A 17270-nucleotide genomic window follows, 5' to 3' on the forward strand; every position below is an offset into this window, starting at 1 on the left:
TATTTTTATGCATGTAAGGAATAAATGTTAAGGAATAAATAAATGTAAGGAATAAATAAATTAATATGGCATTATTGGAAAATTGTTATTAGCAATGACTTAGTTTAAAGTAATTAGGATTGTAAGCTAATTTTTATTAATCTAATGTATGTGCTTATTTATATTTTAAGTAGTGTTTTTAATTTAATTATATTTTAATTTAATGATCGTGATTTTGTGAGTTATATGTTTGTAGTATTTTGGAATACGTTTGAGTAGAAGTAAACGTGCATGGAAATAATTTAAATATTTGACACTAAGTATTTGCAAACATTTTTAATGTTTACGTTGTAAATTCGTTGGTGACGTCTATAATAGATAATTTAGAGGGAAAAGTTTTTGGATATTTTATTTATTTTATACGTGGAAATGTTCATCCTTGGAAAGGGTATATACTTTTTCGCGATCAGGTAATTTCATATATGTGCTTTTTACCGAGTTTAAAGATTCACAAAATTTTCCTGCATTTTCGTGCAAATTTTTCTAATTTATGAGAAAAAAAGCAGTGTACATGGATAAAGTCAAGAGTGTGTGCAATGCCATTTTTGTGCAATTCTGGGATGTTTTTTTAAGTAAAAATAAGTCAACGTGTACATGGTTACTGTGTATCTGCGATTCTGAAAAACGCAGCAAGGAGTTTGCGATTCTGCACTTTTTCCCAATTTTGCAGTTAATATTTGTCATGATTAAGCAGTTTTGTTCCATAAAATTTCTAGCAGAAGTGTAATTCAGCTAGCAGATTGTTGGAAAAAGTGTTCAGTAAATAAAAAGAAAAGAAACATGTATTTACTTCGTGAAGACAAAATGGCACCAAAAAAAAAAAAAAGTAGAAGGTTGCTGTAGCAGAGTTGGCTGCCAAATTTTCGCCAAAAAATCGCCAAGTTACCAAAATACAAAGATCAACCAAAGTCAATTTTCGGTCGAACGTCACTTCTAAAAATTTTACTTTGGGCACAACTGGAATAATTGTACCATTCAGATATAACTTAGGCTCAGGATGGAGACCTGGCTTCCTACAAAAATGCACACACACAGTTTTCTGTTTGGAAAAAGTAAATCCCTGTTTGATTATTCTTGAATCTTATTCAGAGCCATCTGCACTTGCCTCTCTACGTATCTCATGTCTGCCCCTCGACAGCTAATCTGTAAATCATCGACATATAGAGATCCCAAGATGGTGGGAGGAAGTTCTTTTAGTACAGAGTTTATTTTTAAAATGAACAGGATTACACTAAGCACACAGCCTTGAAGCACACCCTTTTCCTGTTCAAAAATATCTGACAAAACAGAGCCAATCCTTACTTGAAAAGTTCTAGTATTCCAGAAATTCTGAATGAAAATTGGTAGGTTGCCGCACAAGCCACTCTCGTGAAGATCCCAAAGTATACCGTATCTCCATGCCTTATCATAAGCTTTCTCAATGTCGAAGTGATTTCTTCTGACAAAAGCTTTTCGAATGGATGTCTCTAAAAGGAGCATGTTATCTACGGTCGTTCTCCCCTTTCGAAAACCGCTTTGATAAGGCAATATAATATTATTCTTTTCCAAGAAGTAGACTAGGCGGCTATTTACCATCTTTTCAAACAGTTTGCATACACAACTGGTAAGGGCCAATTGGCTGATAGTTGGAGGTATTCCTTGGATCTTTCCCTGGCTTAGCAATAGAAATTACAACAGCTCTCCTCCATGCACTGTGAGAAGTACACTCCTTCCACACTCTATTGTAAAGAATGAGAAGGGCATTCAGTGACTTATAGGACAGATGTTTTAGCATTTCGTAATTCACGCCATCAAGACCCGGAGAAGACCTATGTGTCTGCAATAAAGCTCTCCTTAATTCAAGCATAGTAGAGTCTCTATTGTAAGGCTCAGATTTGGAAGAGTTGAATGTGATGAGATTTATTTCAGAGTGCTGCTTAATAGAGAGGAATGCAGGTGAAAAATTTCTGCTGAAGAAAAAGAATTGCTTGAATGTCTCACCAATAGTATTCGCAATTTCTTCTATGGAGCTAATCACTCGGCATCTTTTTCCAAAAAGGAAAGTGAGTGGTCTTTATATATTCCGCATGCTTTTCGAACTCTTTCCCAAACCCGCTTACTAGGCGTGGAGGATGTTATTGACGACACATATGAAATCCAAGAATTCCTTTGGCTCTGTCTCCTTATTTTTCGTGCATTTGCTTTGGCTCTTTTAAATGCTATGAGGTTTCACAGAGTAGGATATCTACGAAAAATACCCCATGCTCTTTTCTGTTTTTTCAGTGCTTCATGATAGTCGCGATTCCACCATGGTTTCGAATATTTTAGTATTTTTCCTGATGTTCTAAGGAATGGAAAGCATAGATGCCTCAGTAATAGTATTAGTAACAGCTTCAACAGCATCATCGATATGCGCATCTTCTACCATTTCAGCTGTGAGCTTTGCAATGGAAGAGAAGAGTTCCCAGTCTGCCCCATCGAGTATGAATCGAGGGGATCTCGACATGGGGTTTGCTCCTCTTCATGCAAGAGATATAAAAATGGGATAGTGATCGCTGTTGTAAAGATCATTTCCCACACGAAAAGTGCAAAATGGCAACAGAGATGGTGAACAGATGGCATGGTCGGGAGCATGGAATGTCCTTGAAGGCTCATAAAAGTACATATCCTGCCCATTATTCAGGAGACAAAGGCTATGATCTTCGATCATTTGCTTAATTTGTCTTCCTCGGCAATTTGTATCTTTACTACCCCAGAGCAGACTATGGCCGTTAAAATCTCCTATTATGATAAAGGGCTTAGGCAGCTGCTCTATAAGACCACTTAAATCATGTTGATCAATGTGCTCATTTGGAGGCAAATACAGAGAAACGACTGAAACAACAATATCAAAATTTGCTTGAGTAGCAACAACTTGGAGGGATGTCGTCAAAGAAAGTGCATTTGATGGATGGTCCAATGAGTTGAGGAGACATACACCTCCACTGGCATGCTCACCTGCAAGGTTATCCTTCCTGATGAGAGAAAACCTCCGAAGTTTTGCATGTTGATCTGGTTTCAGATTTGTCTCTTGTATTGCCAAACACACAGGATGATAAGCATTGATCATAGCTTTTATGTCAAGGTAATTTCGGTGGAAACCGCGACAATTCCATGAGACAAGGGTGGCCATTAGGTTTGATGTTTGTTCTTTCTGTGCTGCTTTTTAGTTTTGCGTAGAAGCAGATGTTCGGGGACTTCCATGCCCTGTTCCACTTCCATGCTATCTGAATCTGCAGATTCAGAAATCATTTCATCTACAGAACTTTTGCTGACACTTCTATTTTTGTTAATTGATTTGGGAGGTTTGGTTTGGTTGATTGATTTGGTTTGCTTTGAATAACTATTTCTTTATTTTGTATAACGTGTGTTGGATTTTCCTTTTTCTCGCTTGCAGGTTGCTGGGTTTAATTTTGTGCAGTCGGTGTACTTATTGAGGTTTGGGTGGCAATGGTACATGTTGTTTTAACGGCTCTGGCATATGATTTGTTTGATTGAAGCTGTGTGCTTTGAACTAATTTTCTGGCCTCAGCATACGAGATGTTCCTAGAGACTTTTAATGTCTGTACTTCCTTTTCTGTTTTCCATTCTGGACATGATCGGGAAAATGCTGGATGGTCACCTTTGCAATTTATATACAGTGCCGCAGCAGTGCAATTCTCCCTATCGTAGTCAACCAACAAACAACGAGCGCACGTCAGGTTCCCACAACAAGACATCTTGGAATGGCCGAAATGCTAGCACTGGAAGCATCGCATAGGATTTGAAATACAGTCAAAAGTCGTTAATCCGGACTCGTCGGGACTTCGGCGATTCCGGATTATCGATTTTTCCGGATTATAGATCATCAGTTTAAATCTCGTAAGATGGCATGCAGAAATTCTAAAATTAAAAATATGAAACCGTAATTTATGAAATAAAGAACAATTATGATCTAAAGGGTATCAAAATTTACAAAAAAAAAAAAAAAAAGCTTAATATTTATTTGTTTACTTTATTAAACATTTCTCTCAATGTAAGTTGTTTAAGTTGCTTCATTTTATGTGATAATACTTTCTCTTTAATTCTATAAACAGACATAATTTCTTGTTCAGTTACAAAGTTCCGCTCTTCAAGTCCCGTTAATTGCTGTGCCGAGAATACCGACTAACTTGTCAATCAAAATTTTTTCGTTTTCACTAACCTCTCTGTCACATTCTTCATGTCTTTATCCATTTTTTGCAGCAATTCCACTTTTTGTTTGTTGGACATCGAAACATACTTTCGTTTTGTAGATCCTTTGGAAGTTCCAGCATCGGAAATTCTATTTGACATAATCGAAAGTTCAAGTTTACTTTTATAAAATTGCTCTTACAGTCTGCTAAAAATAATAAGCGGGATCCAATTCGAAGATTAAGGAACAATGCAATCATTAACATTAACTGAAATAGATAATTAGATAATTTTAGCTTACAACGTCCGTTATACATTAAACGCGCAGGCGAAAACGTATTCTGCAGTTGCGCACACGCATATACGCAGTAATCAAGGTCTTACGCGCTCACGTAAAATGCCTGTGCGCATGTGCCACCGCGGCGCATGCGCAGAAAGTTTTTAGCTTTGAGGTCCGGATTATAGATCATTCCGGATTATGGGTGTCCGAATTAACGACTTTTGACTGTATACGGTCTTATGGGGCAATTAAGATATCTAGCCTTGATATTCTTCGGCAGATCAGGCGACTTGAAGGTCAGGATTGCGTGTTTCGTGTCTATCAACTGACCTTCCTTACGCATCTTGATCCACTTTGCAGCACAAACCTTTTGATCAGTTAATTCAGAAACGAACTCTTCTTCAGAAACAAACAGAAGGTCGACTTCCGAGATTACGCTGTGAGAATAATTCAATGTCTTATGCCCTGTTACAGTGACAGTTGCTTTACCAAGTTTGGTTATTTGAAGTAAGGAAGCAGACTGGGTGGCCGAAGTTGTATCAATAAGCAAGTCTCCAGAGCGGAGACACTTAATATTTCTGGGCTCACCATACAAGGATGGATATATTTATTCATAACAAAAGGAGACATCTTTTGAAGCTTGCCAGAAGGACTAGAGACAACAAGGAAATGGGGACTATTCATAGGATTATTAACATTTGCATCCATACATACGTTTTATCAGATTTTTCGGAACTAGCGCTTAGAGCGACGGGACTGACTTCGAAGTCTTTAATTAAGTATATTTTAGAATTAGCCATATTTAAGAAGAAAAGATTCGGGTCCGACAGCCCCGCCCACCACGGAGCCCAACAAGGGAACACAGATTCCTGTGTTAAGGCTAGCCAGACCTATACGCAAACTGAAGTCCCACAGTCGGCTTCCCCGAAAGCAGGTACTCCCGAGAGCTTATCTCCAAGCCACTGACATAAGGACTAGTGACCAGCCGATTGACACCCGTGAGGAAGACTAAGGTGCCTCTCGTTAAGCTGAAGCAGAGGCCAAAGTAGTATGTTGGGGACAGTACCTCGCCCCTCAACTACCAGGACCCTCCTTTCCAGCGACACGGGTCTCCACGCACGGCAAACACGTGGGCAGTTTTCTCGCCACTCGAAAACTCGAGACAAGGGCTGTTCCAGTCTCTCGTGACAAGCCCCAAACTCCGAAGAGAGAAACCACAAGGGAGAAGGGAAGGGAAAAAGTATCAGCCAAAAGGAGAGGAGACGGAAAAGAGGACAGATCACTGGGGCTCCAGGATCGTGACACCCATCTCACCAAGAAGATGATCCCCTGAAGGGCTAGGGTACCTCGGTATTGCCACACCCGTACTCACACAAGTGAGCCCCTGAGGGCTTAAAAAAGTCAAAGAAGCAGCAAACAAAAAAATATATAATCTCAATAAACTGCATTTTAAATCAAACAATGAAATAACATAAAAAAGGAAATTCATCTTTGCACTACACAAAGGAAATATCTACTTACCTTATTTACGAATTAACACATCTTCAGTCAAACAAAATTCCTTAACAACATCCAAAAGCTTCCTAAAATTATCTGAACTAGAATCTGTATTCTGGTATAGCCACATAAATTCACAAAACAAGAGTAAAAAATATCCTCCGTAATGCTGTATCATGCAATGATACTTCCTTCCTACAAACAGGACACTTAAAAATGGATATTAAGTAAACCTTCATTTACATACCAGTCAAGTAATGCTCTTTTCCCCTTTCTTTCCAAATCGTACAGAAATTTCAAATTAACCTTACCACATTCAGTCATTTTACCATCTAAACCAGAAAACAAGCAATGTACTTCCTAACCAATACACATGGCAAGCGCATACAAATTCACTGCAATCATACAACCGATTACATCGTAATAGGGTTTCCATAACATTCAACTACTCACTACCATAAATAAACCACCACTTGGTGATAAATGAAACAACAACTTTAGGATTATATAAGGGGTACCCTTCTCTCTACTCTAACCAAAATGTCTTACGAGAGAAAAAAGATGAAATATTGCAGTCCATGTTGTCTAATTATAAGCGTGATATTGACAACTTTTATGAAACAGCATACGAATACCTTTTTATGTGGGAGGAAACCAATGATAGTGTATCTGTATTTTCTTGGATGTTACTTTTAGAAATACCCATTTGGAAGAAAGTTAAGACCACTTGCTTGTACTTCAAAGAAAGAGGAGTTAAATTAAATGATTCACAACTCTTTATTCAAATGAGTAACATAAAGAAAATAATGATTGAAAAATCTGCAGAATGAGCTTTGTTATGAAGGAGAATATGCTTTGTTATGAAAAATGGGTGGATTTTTTTTTAATGTAGAATATTCCAAAATTTTGAAAATATATCAGTATATGTTGTCAGTTCTACCTCATAATGCTAATACTAAATGGATATTTTCTCTAATGAATGTACAGTGCACAGATGAGCAGAATCAATTGGCCATTTCAACCACAGAGTCATTCTTCAAGTGCTGACAAATTATGATTTGAACTGTCAAGAATTTCATGAATACATTAACTCCAAACCAGAAATATTAAAGAAAGTCAGGTCAAGCAAAAAATATAAATAAGTGACACATTATTTATAATTGATGATTTAGAAGTATAATTCATTTTGTTTTGCATAAACCATTAGAACATGATAATTCTAACCATTTATGTACTTATTATATACTATAAAAGCATGTGCATAGATTTCTGTGATTTAGATTTAACTGTATTGATTCAAACTGTACTGTTTTGTGAAAATAAATTAGAACAAGACTGATATGGTTTGTTTTAGTCCTGTTTAGTTTAATCCCAGTATCCGGTGCACACGGGATTTGGCTTCTTTTGGCGACTATATGATAAGCAGTACAAACGGGACATATATGATGAATAGTAAACGGGTCATTCAAAGAATATATATAGTTACACATAGTATATACTATGGAAGCACTTCCGCAGAGAACCCAGTAAATGTAAACATCGCCAACTTTGGCGATAATAGTTCAAATCTGGTAACCTAGCCAATTCATCCTATTCGCTTGCTCGAAGGTTGTTGTTGTTCACATTTGTATATTTATATTATTCTTCTCTTAGCTATTATTATTTTTTCTGAATTTTTTAACAACGAATATAGGAATATTTTCGTAAAATTAAAGAAGTTTTCGTCGATAGATGCCGGTTCTCGGCTCGTCTGTTCGGGATCAGAGGAAGAAAACACGGCGGGAGGGATGAATGCTAAGTTGTAACGCGGCTGTTCATGTGTTCTTAATTATTAACAGCTGTAAGCAGACAGAACCATGAGGTTTCCAACCCCTAAAATAATTTGTTTTCATAGGCCGCAAAATGTGCATTTTAAATAATTAAGAAATGCTTTTATTTTTATTATTGGTTATTGTCATCTAAAATTATGAGAATAAATCAATTTTTATGGCGTAAAATTTTAACAAGATACTATATTGTTAATGCTTTTCTAACAATAACCTTTCAGAGGATGGCAGGTGTGACATAAATAGCTGATTAAATTGAAATAAAAAATATTATTGATTATCTAAGATGACAGAATAGTTTGATGCATCTCCATGGTCATCAAAATTAGCAAACCACTGCTGGTGTAAGGAATACAGTTCAAATGACTCTTGAAAAATAATAAAACGTATAAAGTTCTAGTTTTATTAACAATGCTAGTGAAGAAAATTTGACTATTGTTGAAGGTTTATGTTTAATATATTGTTTTCTGTGCTAAGTTGAAGTTATTTTCGTATATCACGTTTAACCGGTTAGTTTTACATCTACATGCTTATTATATGTGAATTTTTACTACCATTGTCTGCTAACTTGAATTTACATGCATTAAAAATAACGTTTACGGCTCGGCTCATCATGATAAGCCGCCAGCTTGGTGAGTAAAAATGCAACGGCGCTAACGGGTTCTTTCCCGAAGCGCCAACGGGTTCTCTGCAGATGAAAACCCTATACCATGTATATGGTGTATATAATATGTATATACACACATAGTATATAGTGTACAGTATATACATATATAGACGTGTTTTGGATCATTTTCGGTGTTGGCGATAATTTTCAAAATCGCGCCAAGGCTGCACCGTATACTAGGATTTTACCTGGAATTTCCAATATCATAAAAATGGTCTTATAATACATTATTTCAAACAAACCTATTGTACGTTTACTATTAACAAAAGTATCTTGGACTGATGTTTTACAATTAAATTTACTGTCAACACACAGAATTCAAGATCATAACAAAAATAATGCAACATATTACATACTATTTGCATATATGATAAGATATCTACAAATGAATTTTAGCGAAATCAAAAAATAATCCAAGTACTTACTTCTTCTGTATCTCGGAGAGGTATTTCTATGCAGTTCGACATTTCTCCCGTTTTACTACATATAGCAATCGTATACTGCAAAGACAACTAAAAACAATTCATTTACAACTAATACGGCATTCTACCACTGATCAACGCGTTGCCACTTTTAAGGATAGATACGTATGGAAGACACTGTAAAAGTCAATGTAATGCCATTACTTATTCTGATAATTATTATCAATAAATATCAGTTTAAGAACATTAAAAAGGTTATGATTAAGGCTGCAAGAGAAGCTCGAGTGATAATAAATAAAAGGCTCTTGTTTTAAAAAATTAAGTTTAAAATGGCTGTTCTCCGAAGAATATCCAAATATATATATATAAAACTAGCAATACATTTTTGTAGTTAAAAATGTAAAATAGAAGGAAGAATGACAAACAGCATTTCAATCACATATATATGGTTTTTCACTCACAAAATATTAAAAACTTAATGAGATTTAAGAGCATTCTTATATTACGACATTTCGATACACTAAGTATATGATAATAAAATTAAAAGCAAATTAATTGCACCTGTTTTTGTTTTTACTATTATTTTTGGATGGTTGCAATAAAATGCGAATTTTAAGCTCAGATTTAACATCAACCAAATCAATATTATTTAAAAAAATAGAGCCGAAGATTCTTAGTGCAACTAAACTAGATGATATTGTTGAATTAGAATTACTAATTTGAGCCTTAAAGCGGCATCGAGTAGTGTGTGGAAATTGTTATTCGCGGAACGTTAAATGTGATGATTAATTCAAATTAACAACAATAATGTCTTATAATTACGTAGTCACCGCTCATAAACCGACCAGTGTTGGAGCATGTGCCACAGGTGAGTTCAATTTCAAATCTGCATTGTTTGTGGAGAAGTGCTACAGTATCATCAAATTTTGCAAGCATATCAAATAAATCTCAAAAAATTTTTAACACGAAGCATTCCTAGTTGTATGTGTATTTCTGTACGCTGATATTATATTTTCATTATTACTTGATTGCATAATCCTGAAACACATGCACTCACATTTCAGATATATGTTCATATATCGTGTTCTTTATTAGGATGTATGTGTTCTTAATATTCAAGAAACTTTGTCGGAAAATGCAGTAACGTACCATGGAATTTTTGTTCATGTTTTTCTTATAGTAACAGATAATTTGCTTTTTAAATAGTTGTGAAATAGTTTTCTCTTTGGCTGCTTCCTGAATAATTTAAATTTGAGTAACTGTCATTTATGATTTTACATTATAAGTCGTAGTTTAATAAAACATGCTTGCCTGTGCAAAAAAATATCCTCGAGAGAAAAAGAGATTCTGAGAAAACTACAAATTTATAAAAAGTCATTAAGACTAATAAATGCTTATGAAAGAGTAAAATTGCATTGATTTGAAGTTGATCGATAGTTAATGATTTGGTATAGAAAGCTCTAAAGTAGTGGTGGGTTTTAATTCATCATCATGAAGTTAAATTAATTTGAATTTAATTGATAGTTAATATTTTGTTATAGGAAGCTATAATGAGTGGTAAATTGTAGTCCTCAAGTAATTGTTTAAAGTAGTATAACAGCATTTCATTGAATATTAATGAATGAACTTGTATGTATAAATATGTTCGTTAAAAATATATTTACGGGTGCCCCTTGGCGATAATTGATGAGTATTAGCGGTACATGGAGACCGAGTTTATGCAATTCTTAGACTTGTTATTTTGGCATTGTGTAGCAGCGGCGACAAAAATTGCTGCTACACAAATCCAAAATAACAAGTCAAAGAATTGCATAAACTCAGTATCCATGTACACATTGACCTATTTTCACTTAAAAAAACATCAGAGAATTGCACAAAATAGGCATTGCGCACTTCCTTGACTGTCCATGTACACATGGATCTATATATTCACTTAAAATGTCAAAGGAGCAGCCAACAAAAAATATATAATCTCAATAAACTACATTTTAAATTAAGCAATGAAATAACATAGAAAAGGAAATATCCACTTACCTTATTTACAAGTCTTCAGTCAAACAAAATTCCGGTTGAAATGCGGTTTAGCCCACTGCTTTTCGATTGTTTTTCAATGGGCAATAAATGGGCCAAAACGGCTAACCCGATGTCTTGAAGCTGTGGTGTTATTCTGTTGCAACTAGATGTTATCGTCCTGTGTTATACTTAAAGAAATTAAGGTTGATCTTTGGATTATGGTAACTTGGCGAAAATTTGGCGACCAACTCTGCTAAAGCAACCCTCTATTTTTTTTTTCGCCGCCATTTTGTCTTCACGAAGTAAAGACATGTTTCTTTTCCTTTTATTTACTGAACACTTTTTCCAACAATCTACTAACCAAATTACACTTATGCTAGAAATTTTATGTAACAAAACTGCTTAATCATGACAAATATTAACTGCAAAATTGGGAAAAAGTGCACAATCGCAAATTCCTTGCGCGTTTTTCAGAATAGCACATACACATAAACCATTTACACGTCGACTTATTTTTACTGATCGCGAAAAAGTATATACCCTTTCCAAGGATGAACATTTCCACGTATAAAATAAATAAAATATCTAAAAACTTTTACCTCTAAATTATCTATTATATTATAAACGTCACCAACGAATTCATACCGCAAACATTACAAATGGGTACAAATACTTAGTGTCAAATATTTAAATTATTTCCATACACGTTTACTTCAACTGAAATGTATACCAAATTCCTACAAACATAAAATTCACAAAATAACTATCATTTAATTAAAATATCACTAAACCATGTACACATGGACTTATTTTTACTTAAAAAAACATCGCAGAATTGCACAAAAATGGCATTGCGCACACTCTTCACTATATCCATATACACTGCTTTTTTCTCATAAATTAGAAAAATTTCACGAAAATGTAGGAAAATTTTGTGAATCTTTAAATCCGGTAAAAAGAACATATATGAAATTACCTGATCGCAAAAAGTATATACCCTTTCCAAAGATGAACATTTCCACGTATAAAATAAATAAAATATCCAAAAACTTTTACCTCTAAATTATCTATTATATCATAAACATCACCAACGAATTCATACTGCAAACATTACAAATGGTTACAAATACTTAGTGTCAAATATTTAAATTACTTCCATGCACGTTTACTTCAACTGAAACGTATACCAAATTCCTACAAACATAAAATTCACAAAGTAACTATCATTTAATTAAAATATCACTATATATTACTATTAAAATATCACATTTTTCTTGTATGGTTCGTTTTAAAGTTGCTTATTTTTAATATTTTGTATTTCTTTTTGACTCACTCCTAGAAGATTGCAAAAGCTGAGATTGTGCAATTCTCTGATGTTTTTTAAGCGAAAATAGATCGTTAGATACATGGGCAAAGCAAATGCAATGCACAATGCCGAGTTTGTACAATTCTCTGATTTTTTTTAAGTGAAAATATATTGATGTGTACATGGGCAAAGCCAATGCAGTGCGCAATGCCGAGTTTGTGCAATTCTGGGATGCTTTTTTGAAGTGAAAATAGATCGATGTGTACATGGGCAAAGCCAATGCAGTGCGCAATGCTGGGATGTTTTTTGAAGTGAAAATAGATCGATGTGTACATGGGCAAAACCAATGCAGTGCGCAATGCCGAGTTTGTGCAATTCTCTGATGTTAAGTGAAAATAGATCGATGTGTACATGGGCAAAGCCAATACAGTGCGCAATGCCGAGTTGTGCAATTCTGGGACTTTTTTTAAGTGAAAATAGATCGATGTGCACATGGGCAAAGCCAATGTGGTGTGCAATGCCAAGTTTGTGCAATTCTGGGATATTAAGTGAAAATAGATCGATGTGCACATGGGTAAAGCCAATGTGGTGCGCGATGCCGAGTTTATGCAATTCTGGGATGTTTTTTGAAGTGAAAATAGATCGATGTGTACATGGGCAAAGCCAATGCAGTGTGCAATGCTGAGTTTGTGCAATTCTCTGATGTTTTTTTAAGTGAAAATAGATCAATATGTACATGCGCAAAGCCAATGTGTTGGAAAATAGGACCTTTGTAACCCTTTTTTTCTGCATCATCTCTCCTCCTTGAAATGATTCTAACTTTTACATAAGTTATATATAGAACATCTAGCTTAGTTCTTATTTTAAAGGGATATAGTAGTTACTTCTACTTCGTTTTTCACTGTCACTGTTCGTATTAAGAACGGACTGTTTCAGCCTAATTAAGATGCAAAAATTAAACTTGATGTTACGTCATCTGGAAAGCCAAGTCGTGTCGATAGCTGATTGGTTGCCGTGAGATGACGTCATGTCTACTTCAGGTATAAGTATCTCGCTCTGGCTCATTTCTTCTAGTTTCTGTTTTCTTGGCTCCTTGGTGTGCAGTTTCCAGCTCCTATTGGAAGACGTCTTGCGATGCGTGCAGTCCGGTGATACGTGCCGTGGTTCCAGTCTACAAGATGACTTTTCCTGGATAAGTTCCGTGGTTCCAATCTACAAGATGACTTTTCCGGTGATAAGTTCTGTGGTTCCAGTCTACAAGATGATTTTTCCTGGATTCTCAAAAGAGGCTATGATGTGAGTGACTGCCGTGGGTGGCATCCATGTTCTTCATGAAGGCGGCATTTAACACAAGTTAGCGGCAATGTTTTTCTAAGCTGCGATTCCCCGTGTTTAACTACAGTGAGCGGCGTTAGACCGGCTTTAAGTGCTCTCAAGGATTTAATTTAATTTTCAGGTGCCTTCTTGACCATTAAGCATGAACTTATTGATAGCGTAACTAAATTCATTAAAACCGCATAATTTCGGTTTAGAATATGTTTTTTTGCTTATTGAATACCAGTATTTTGGAGATCAGGTAAAATATTATTTAATATATGAATTTTTTGATAATGGTTATATTATAATTTTTAAGTTTTGATATTGTTCAAATTTATTCATTGTGCTTTTATTTTTATATATTGTTAATAAATTGGTTAAGTTTAAAAAACTTTTTTTTTTTTTTTGTCTTCAATGTCTGCACAGCACATAACCTTAGGGAGCTTCTGTTGCTACTGCTGCTAAATGTTTAATTTTACAACTTTAAACTTTGCTTTTGCATTACAATGTAGCACGCAATGCCCAGTTTGTGCAATTTTCTAATTTTTTTCTAAGTAAAAATAGATTGACTTGCACATGGACAAAGCCAATGCAGTGCACAATGCCAAGTTTGTGTAATTCTCTGATTTTTTTTAGTGAAAATAAATGGATGTGTACATGGGAAAAGCCAATGTAGCGCGCAGTGCCGAGTTTGTGGAATTCTCTAATGTTTTCTAAGTAAAAATAGATCGACTTGCACATGGACAAAGCCAAGGCTAGGCGCAATGCCATGTTTTTGCAATTCTCTGATTTTTTTTTTTTTTTTTTTTTTTTTTTTTTGAAAATAGATGGATGTGCACATCGACACCAAGTTTTTGCAATTCTTTTTGCAAAGTTTTTTGAGCGAATACAGATCGTTGTGCACATGAACAAAGTGAGGCTGTATGTCAAGGATGTCAAACTCGCAGGCCGCATGCGGCCCATAACAAATATTTTTGCGGCCCGGCCAATATATCGGCAAATAATAATATATAATAATAAAATAACATATGGACGAAGAAAAAAATTAAATGTTTACTGCTAAGTAATTAACGATAATTTATTCAGTGTTGTTAGATTAATCACAGCGAGCTGACACACACACTACTTAACTAACAAATGCGTGTGAGTAGCTTACGTTCAGCTACCTTCGGCTTTTAGGGACACATGCACTCAGAACTTGTACGCATCCCCCGATAGCCGAACTCATGGTCTCAGTTTTACAATCATAGTTTTGTACGATATATTGGTGCATGCATGTGCATGCACTTTGCTTTATTATTAATTATTACTTAATTCATATTGTTACGGATTTCATAGTTATTTATTTATTTAGTTTTTTTTTTATTTAGAATTGTAATTAGATTTGCTTCATGTTGCCTTAGCAACGCAGACGGCTGCGTTGGAAGGTTAAAAATAGAACAGCGTGTGCATTTAATACCTAATCTGCATAAATCTGCATAAAAAATCTGCATAAATGTTTCTCGCATTGTGATAAAACAACGGTACCTAGAGCCATCAAATTTTGAATAACATATGTTTCCAAACTAATATGGGCATCTGGAAGCCCAAACTTGGAATTGGGAATTTTTTTTTATTATCTGATTGATATTTTTTAAAACTTGAACGAATTTTTGATTAACAAACTCAAAGATTTCAAAGCAAACAATAGCAACACAGAACGTGGGGGGGGGGATTTTTTTACGTGCAAAGAGCAAAACTGTGTATCGGAAATTCTAAAGATATGCTCATTTTAAAATTATTTTGTGATATTGCTGTTGAACTGAATTTTATGGTTTAAGTGTAAAGATCATTATATTTGATAAAGAAAGGTAACGCAGAAAACATTAAAAAAAAAAAAAAAAAAAAAAAATGGCCCCTTTGTGCGTAATGTAAAATCTGAAAGCTTTAATTTTTTTTTTTTTTTTTTTTTAATTTTTACTTGTTTATTTGAGAAGTTAATTCTGTTGCGGTTTGAATGTGTTCTTATTTGGTGGTTCTTTTTTTAATCGAGTATTTTTCCCCCTGTGGGTTTTTGCCTTTTTTCTGCATATATAACGGAAACGGAGTATAAAACGTTAGTAAATTTGGTAAAAGTTTACAATTGGGTGCCCCTCGTTTTTTGGCGATTCTTTTTTGACTCCAAGGTCAGCACCAGGAAGACACAATTTCAAGATGGCCGCTACACAAAACTAAAATAAGAAGTCAAAGAATTGCATATACTCTGTGTCCATGTACACATCTATCTGTTTTCACTTAAAAAAATTTCCCAAAATTGCAAAATTTGACCATGTACACATCAATCTATTTTTATTTAAAAAAAAATCAGGAGGCTAAAGCAAAGTTAAACTATCATGGTAACCAGAAATGAGATTTCATCGCCAAAATTTTACAAAAAATTTTCGCTAATCAAAGGGGCACCCAATTCTACACTAGAGCTGTAAATTTATTTAAAGATGAGGGGGATCCAAAAGTGATCCAAAAGATGAGAGGGTTTCCCGATGAGATAAATTCAATATACATATACAGTCAAAAGTTGTTAATCCGGACTCTTCGGGACTTCGGCGATTCCGGATTATCGATTTTTCCGGATTATAGATCATCAGTTTAAATCTTGTTAGATGGCATGCAGAAATTCTAAAATTAAAAATATGAAACCGTAATTTATGAAATAAAGAACAATTATGATCTAAAGGGTATCAAAATTTGCAAAAAGAAAAAGCTTAATATTTATTTGTTTACTTTATTAAACATTTCTTTTAATGTAAGTTGTTTAAGTTTTGCTTCGTTTCATGTGATAATACTTTCTCTTTAATTCTATTAAACAGACATAATTTCTTGTTCAGTTACAAAGTTCCGCTGTTCAAGTCCTATAATTGCTGTATCAAGAACACCGACTAATTTGTCAATCGAAATTTTTTCGTTTTCAATAACCTCTGTCACTTTTCTTCGCTATTGGAAGTGAATTATAATGACGAAGAACTTGTTTTAAATCATATCAAAGACGGAGCATATCGAGATGAAATACTACATTTGGTAAGGAATTATAAGCCAAATAAAATAAAAACATCTGCCCTGAAGATAAAGATAGTGCTGACAGATCAACTTCCAATTCATTACGCGCCCGCCGCGCGGCGATCCCTCCGCCGAGCAGCGTGAAATTGATAAACAGATTTCGGATTTCAAAACATACTTTCGCTTTAGATCCTTTACATATTAACAAATATATATCGGAATTTCTATTTGATATAATCGAAAGTTTAAGCTTACTTTTATAAAATTGCTCTTACAGTCTGCAAAAAATAATAAGCCAGATCAAATTCGAAAATTAAGGAACAACGCAATCATCAACATTAACTGAAATAGATAATTAGATAATTTTATCTTATACGTCCATTATAATAAAACGCGCACGCGAAAACGTATTCTGCACTTGCGCACACTCATATGCGCAGTCGTAAAGGGTCTAACGCGTAAACGCCTATGCGCATGCGCAGAAAGTTTTTAGTTTTGAGGTCCGGATTATAGATCATTCCGAATTATGGGTGTCCGAATTAACGACTTTTGACTGTAATAAGCATCCAATATAATCCTACCTAAAAATTCCTGACTGACGATACTAATTGTATACAAAGAACATGAGAAGATAATGCATGGAGGAATTGCTGCAACTTTAGCTAAAGTCAGATCATGTTTCTGAATTCCTAAAGGATGC

The 17270-nt window shown here is 34.7% G+C and overlaps 2 protein-coding genes across 5 annotated transcripts in view; one reads left to right on the plus strand and one right to left on the minus strand.

The window, feature by feature from the left end:
• Positions 1 to 9060, minus strand: part of Ctr9 (RNA polymerase-associated protein Ctr9) — a 153810-nt gene extending 144750 nt beyond the window's left edge. For all 4 annotated transcript variants that reach the window (XR_015040690.1, XR_015040689.1, XM_085815049.1 and 1 more), the window contains exon 1: positions 8905 to 9060. Coding sequence is in view for 2 of the 4 variants with exons in the window: in XM_085815049.1 (XP_085671175.1) it covers positions 8905 to 8946 (42 nt within the window). In the remaining 2 variants the exon portion in view is untranslated. The remainder of the gene's footprint in view (positions 1 to 8904) is intronic.
• Positions 9061 to 9606: 546 nt separating this feature from the next.
• The window catches only part of pic (DNA damage-binding protein pic), a 136213-nt gene continuing 128549 nt past the window's right edge, over positions 9607 to 17270 (plus strand). Inside the window, exon 1 of the mRNA XM_085815050.1 lies at positions 9607 to 9769. Within this exon, the coding sequence (XP_085671176.1) occupies positions 9709 to 9769 (61 nt within the window). The 5' untranslated portion in view covers positions 9607 to 9708. The remainder of the gene's footprint in view (positions 9770 to 17270) is intronic.

Source organism: Stegodyphus dumicola, chromosome 4 (assembly GCF_044657685.1).
Source record: "Stegodyphus dumicola isolate Sdum_Otavi_A_Nest chromosome 4, ASM4465768v1".
Lineage (NCBI taxonomy): Eukaryota > Metazoa > Arthropoda > Arachnida > Araneae > Eresidae > Stegodyphus > Stegodyphus dumicola.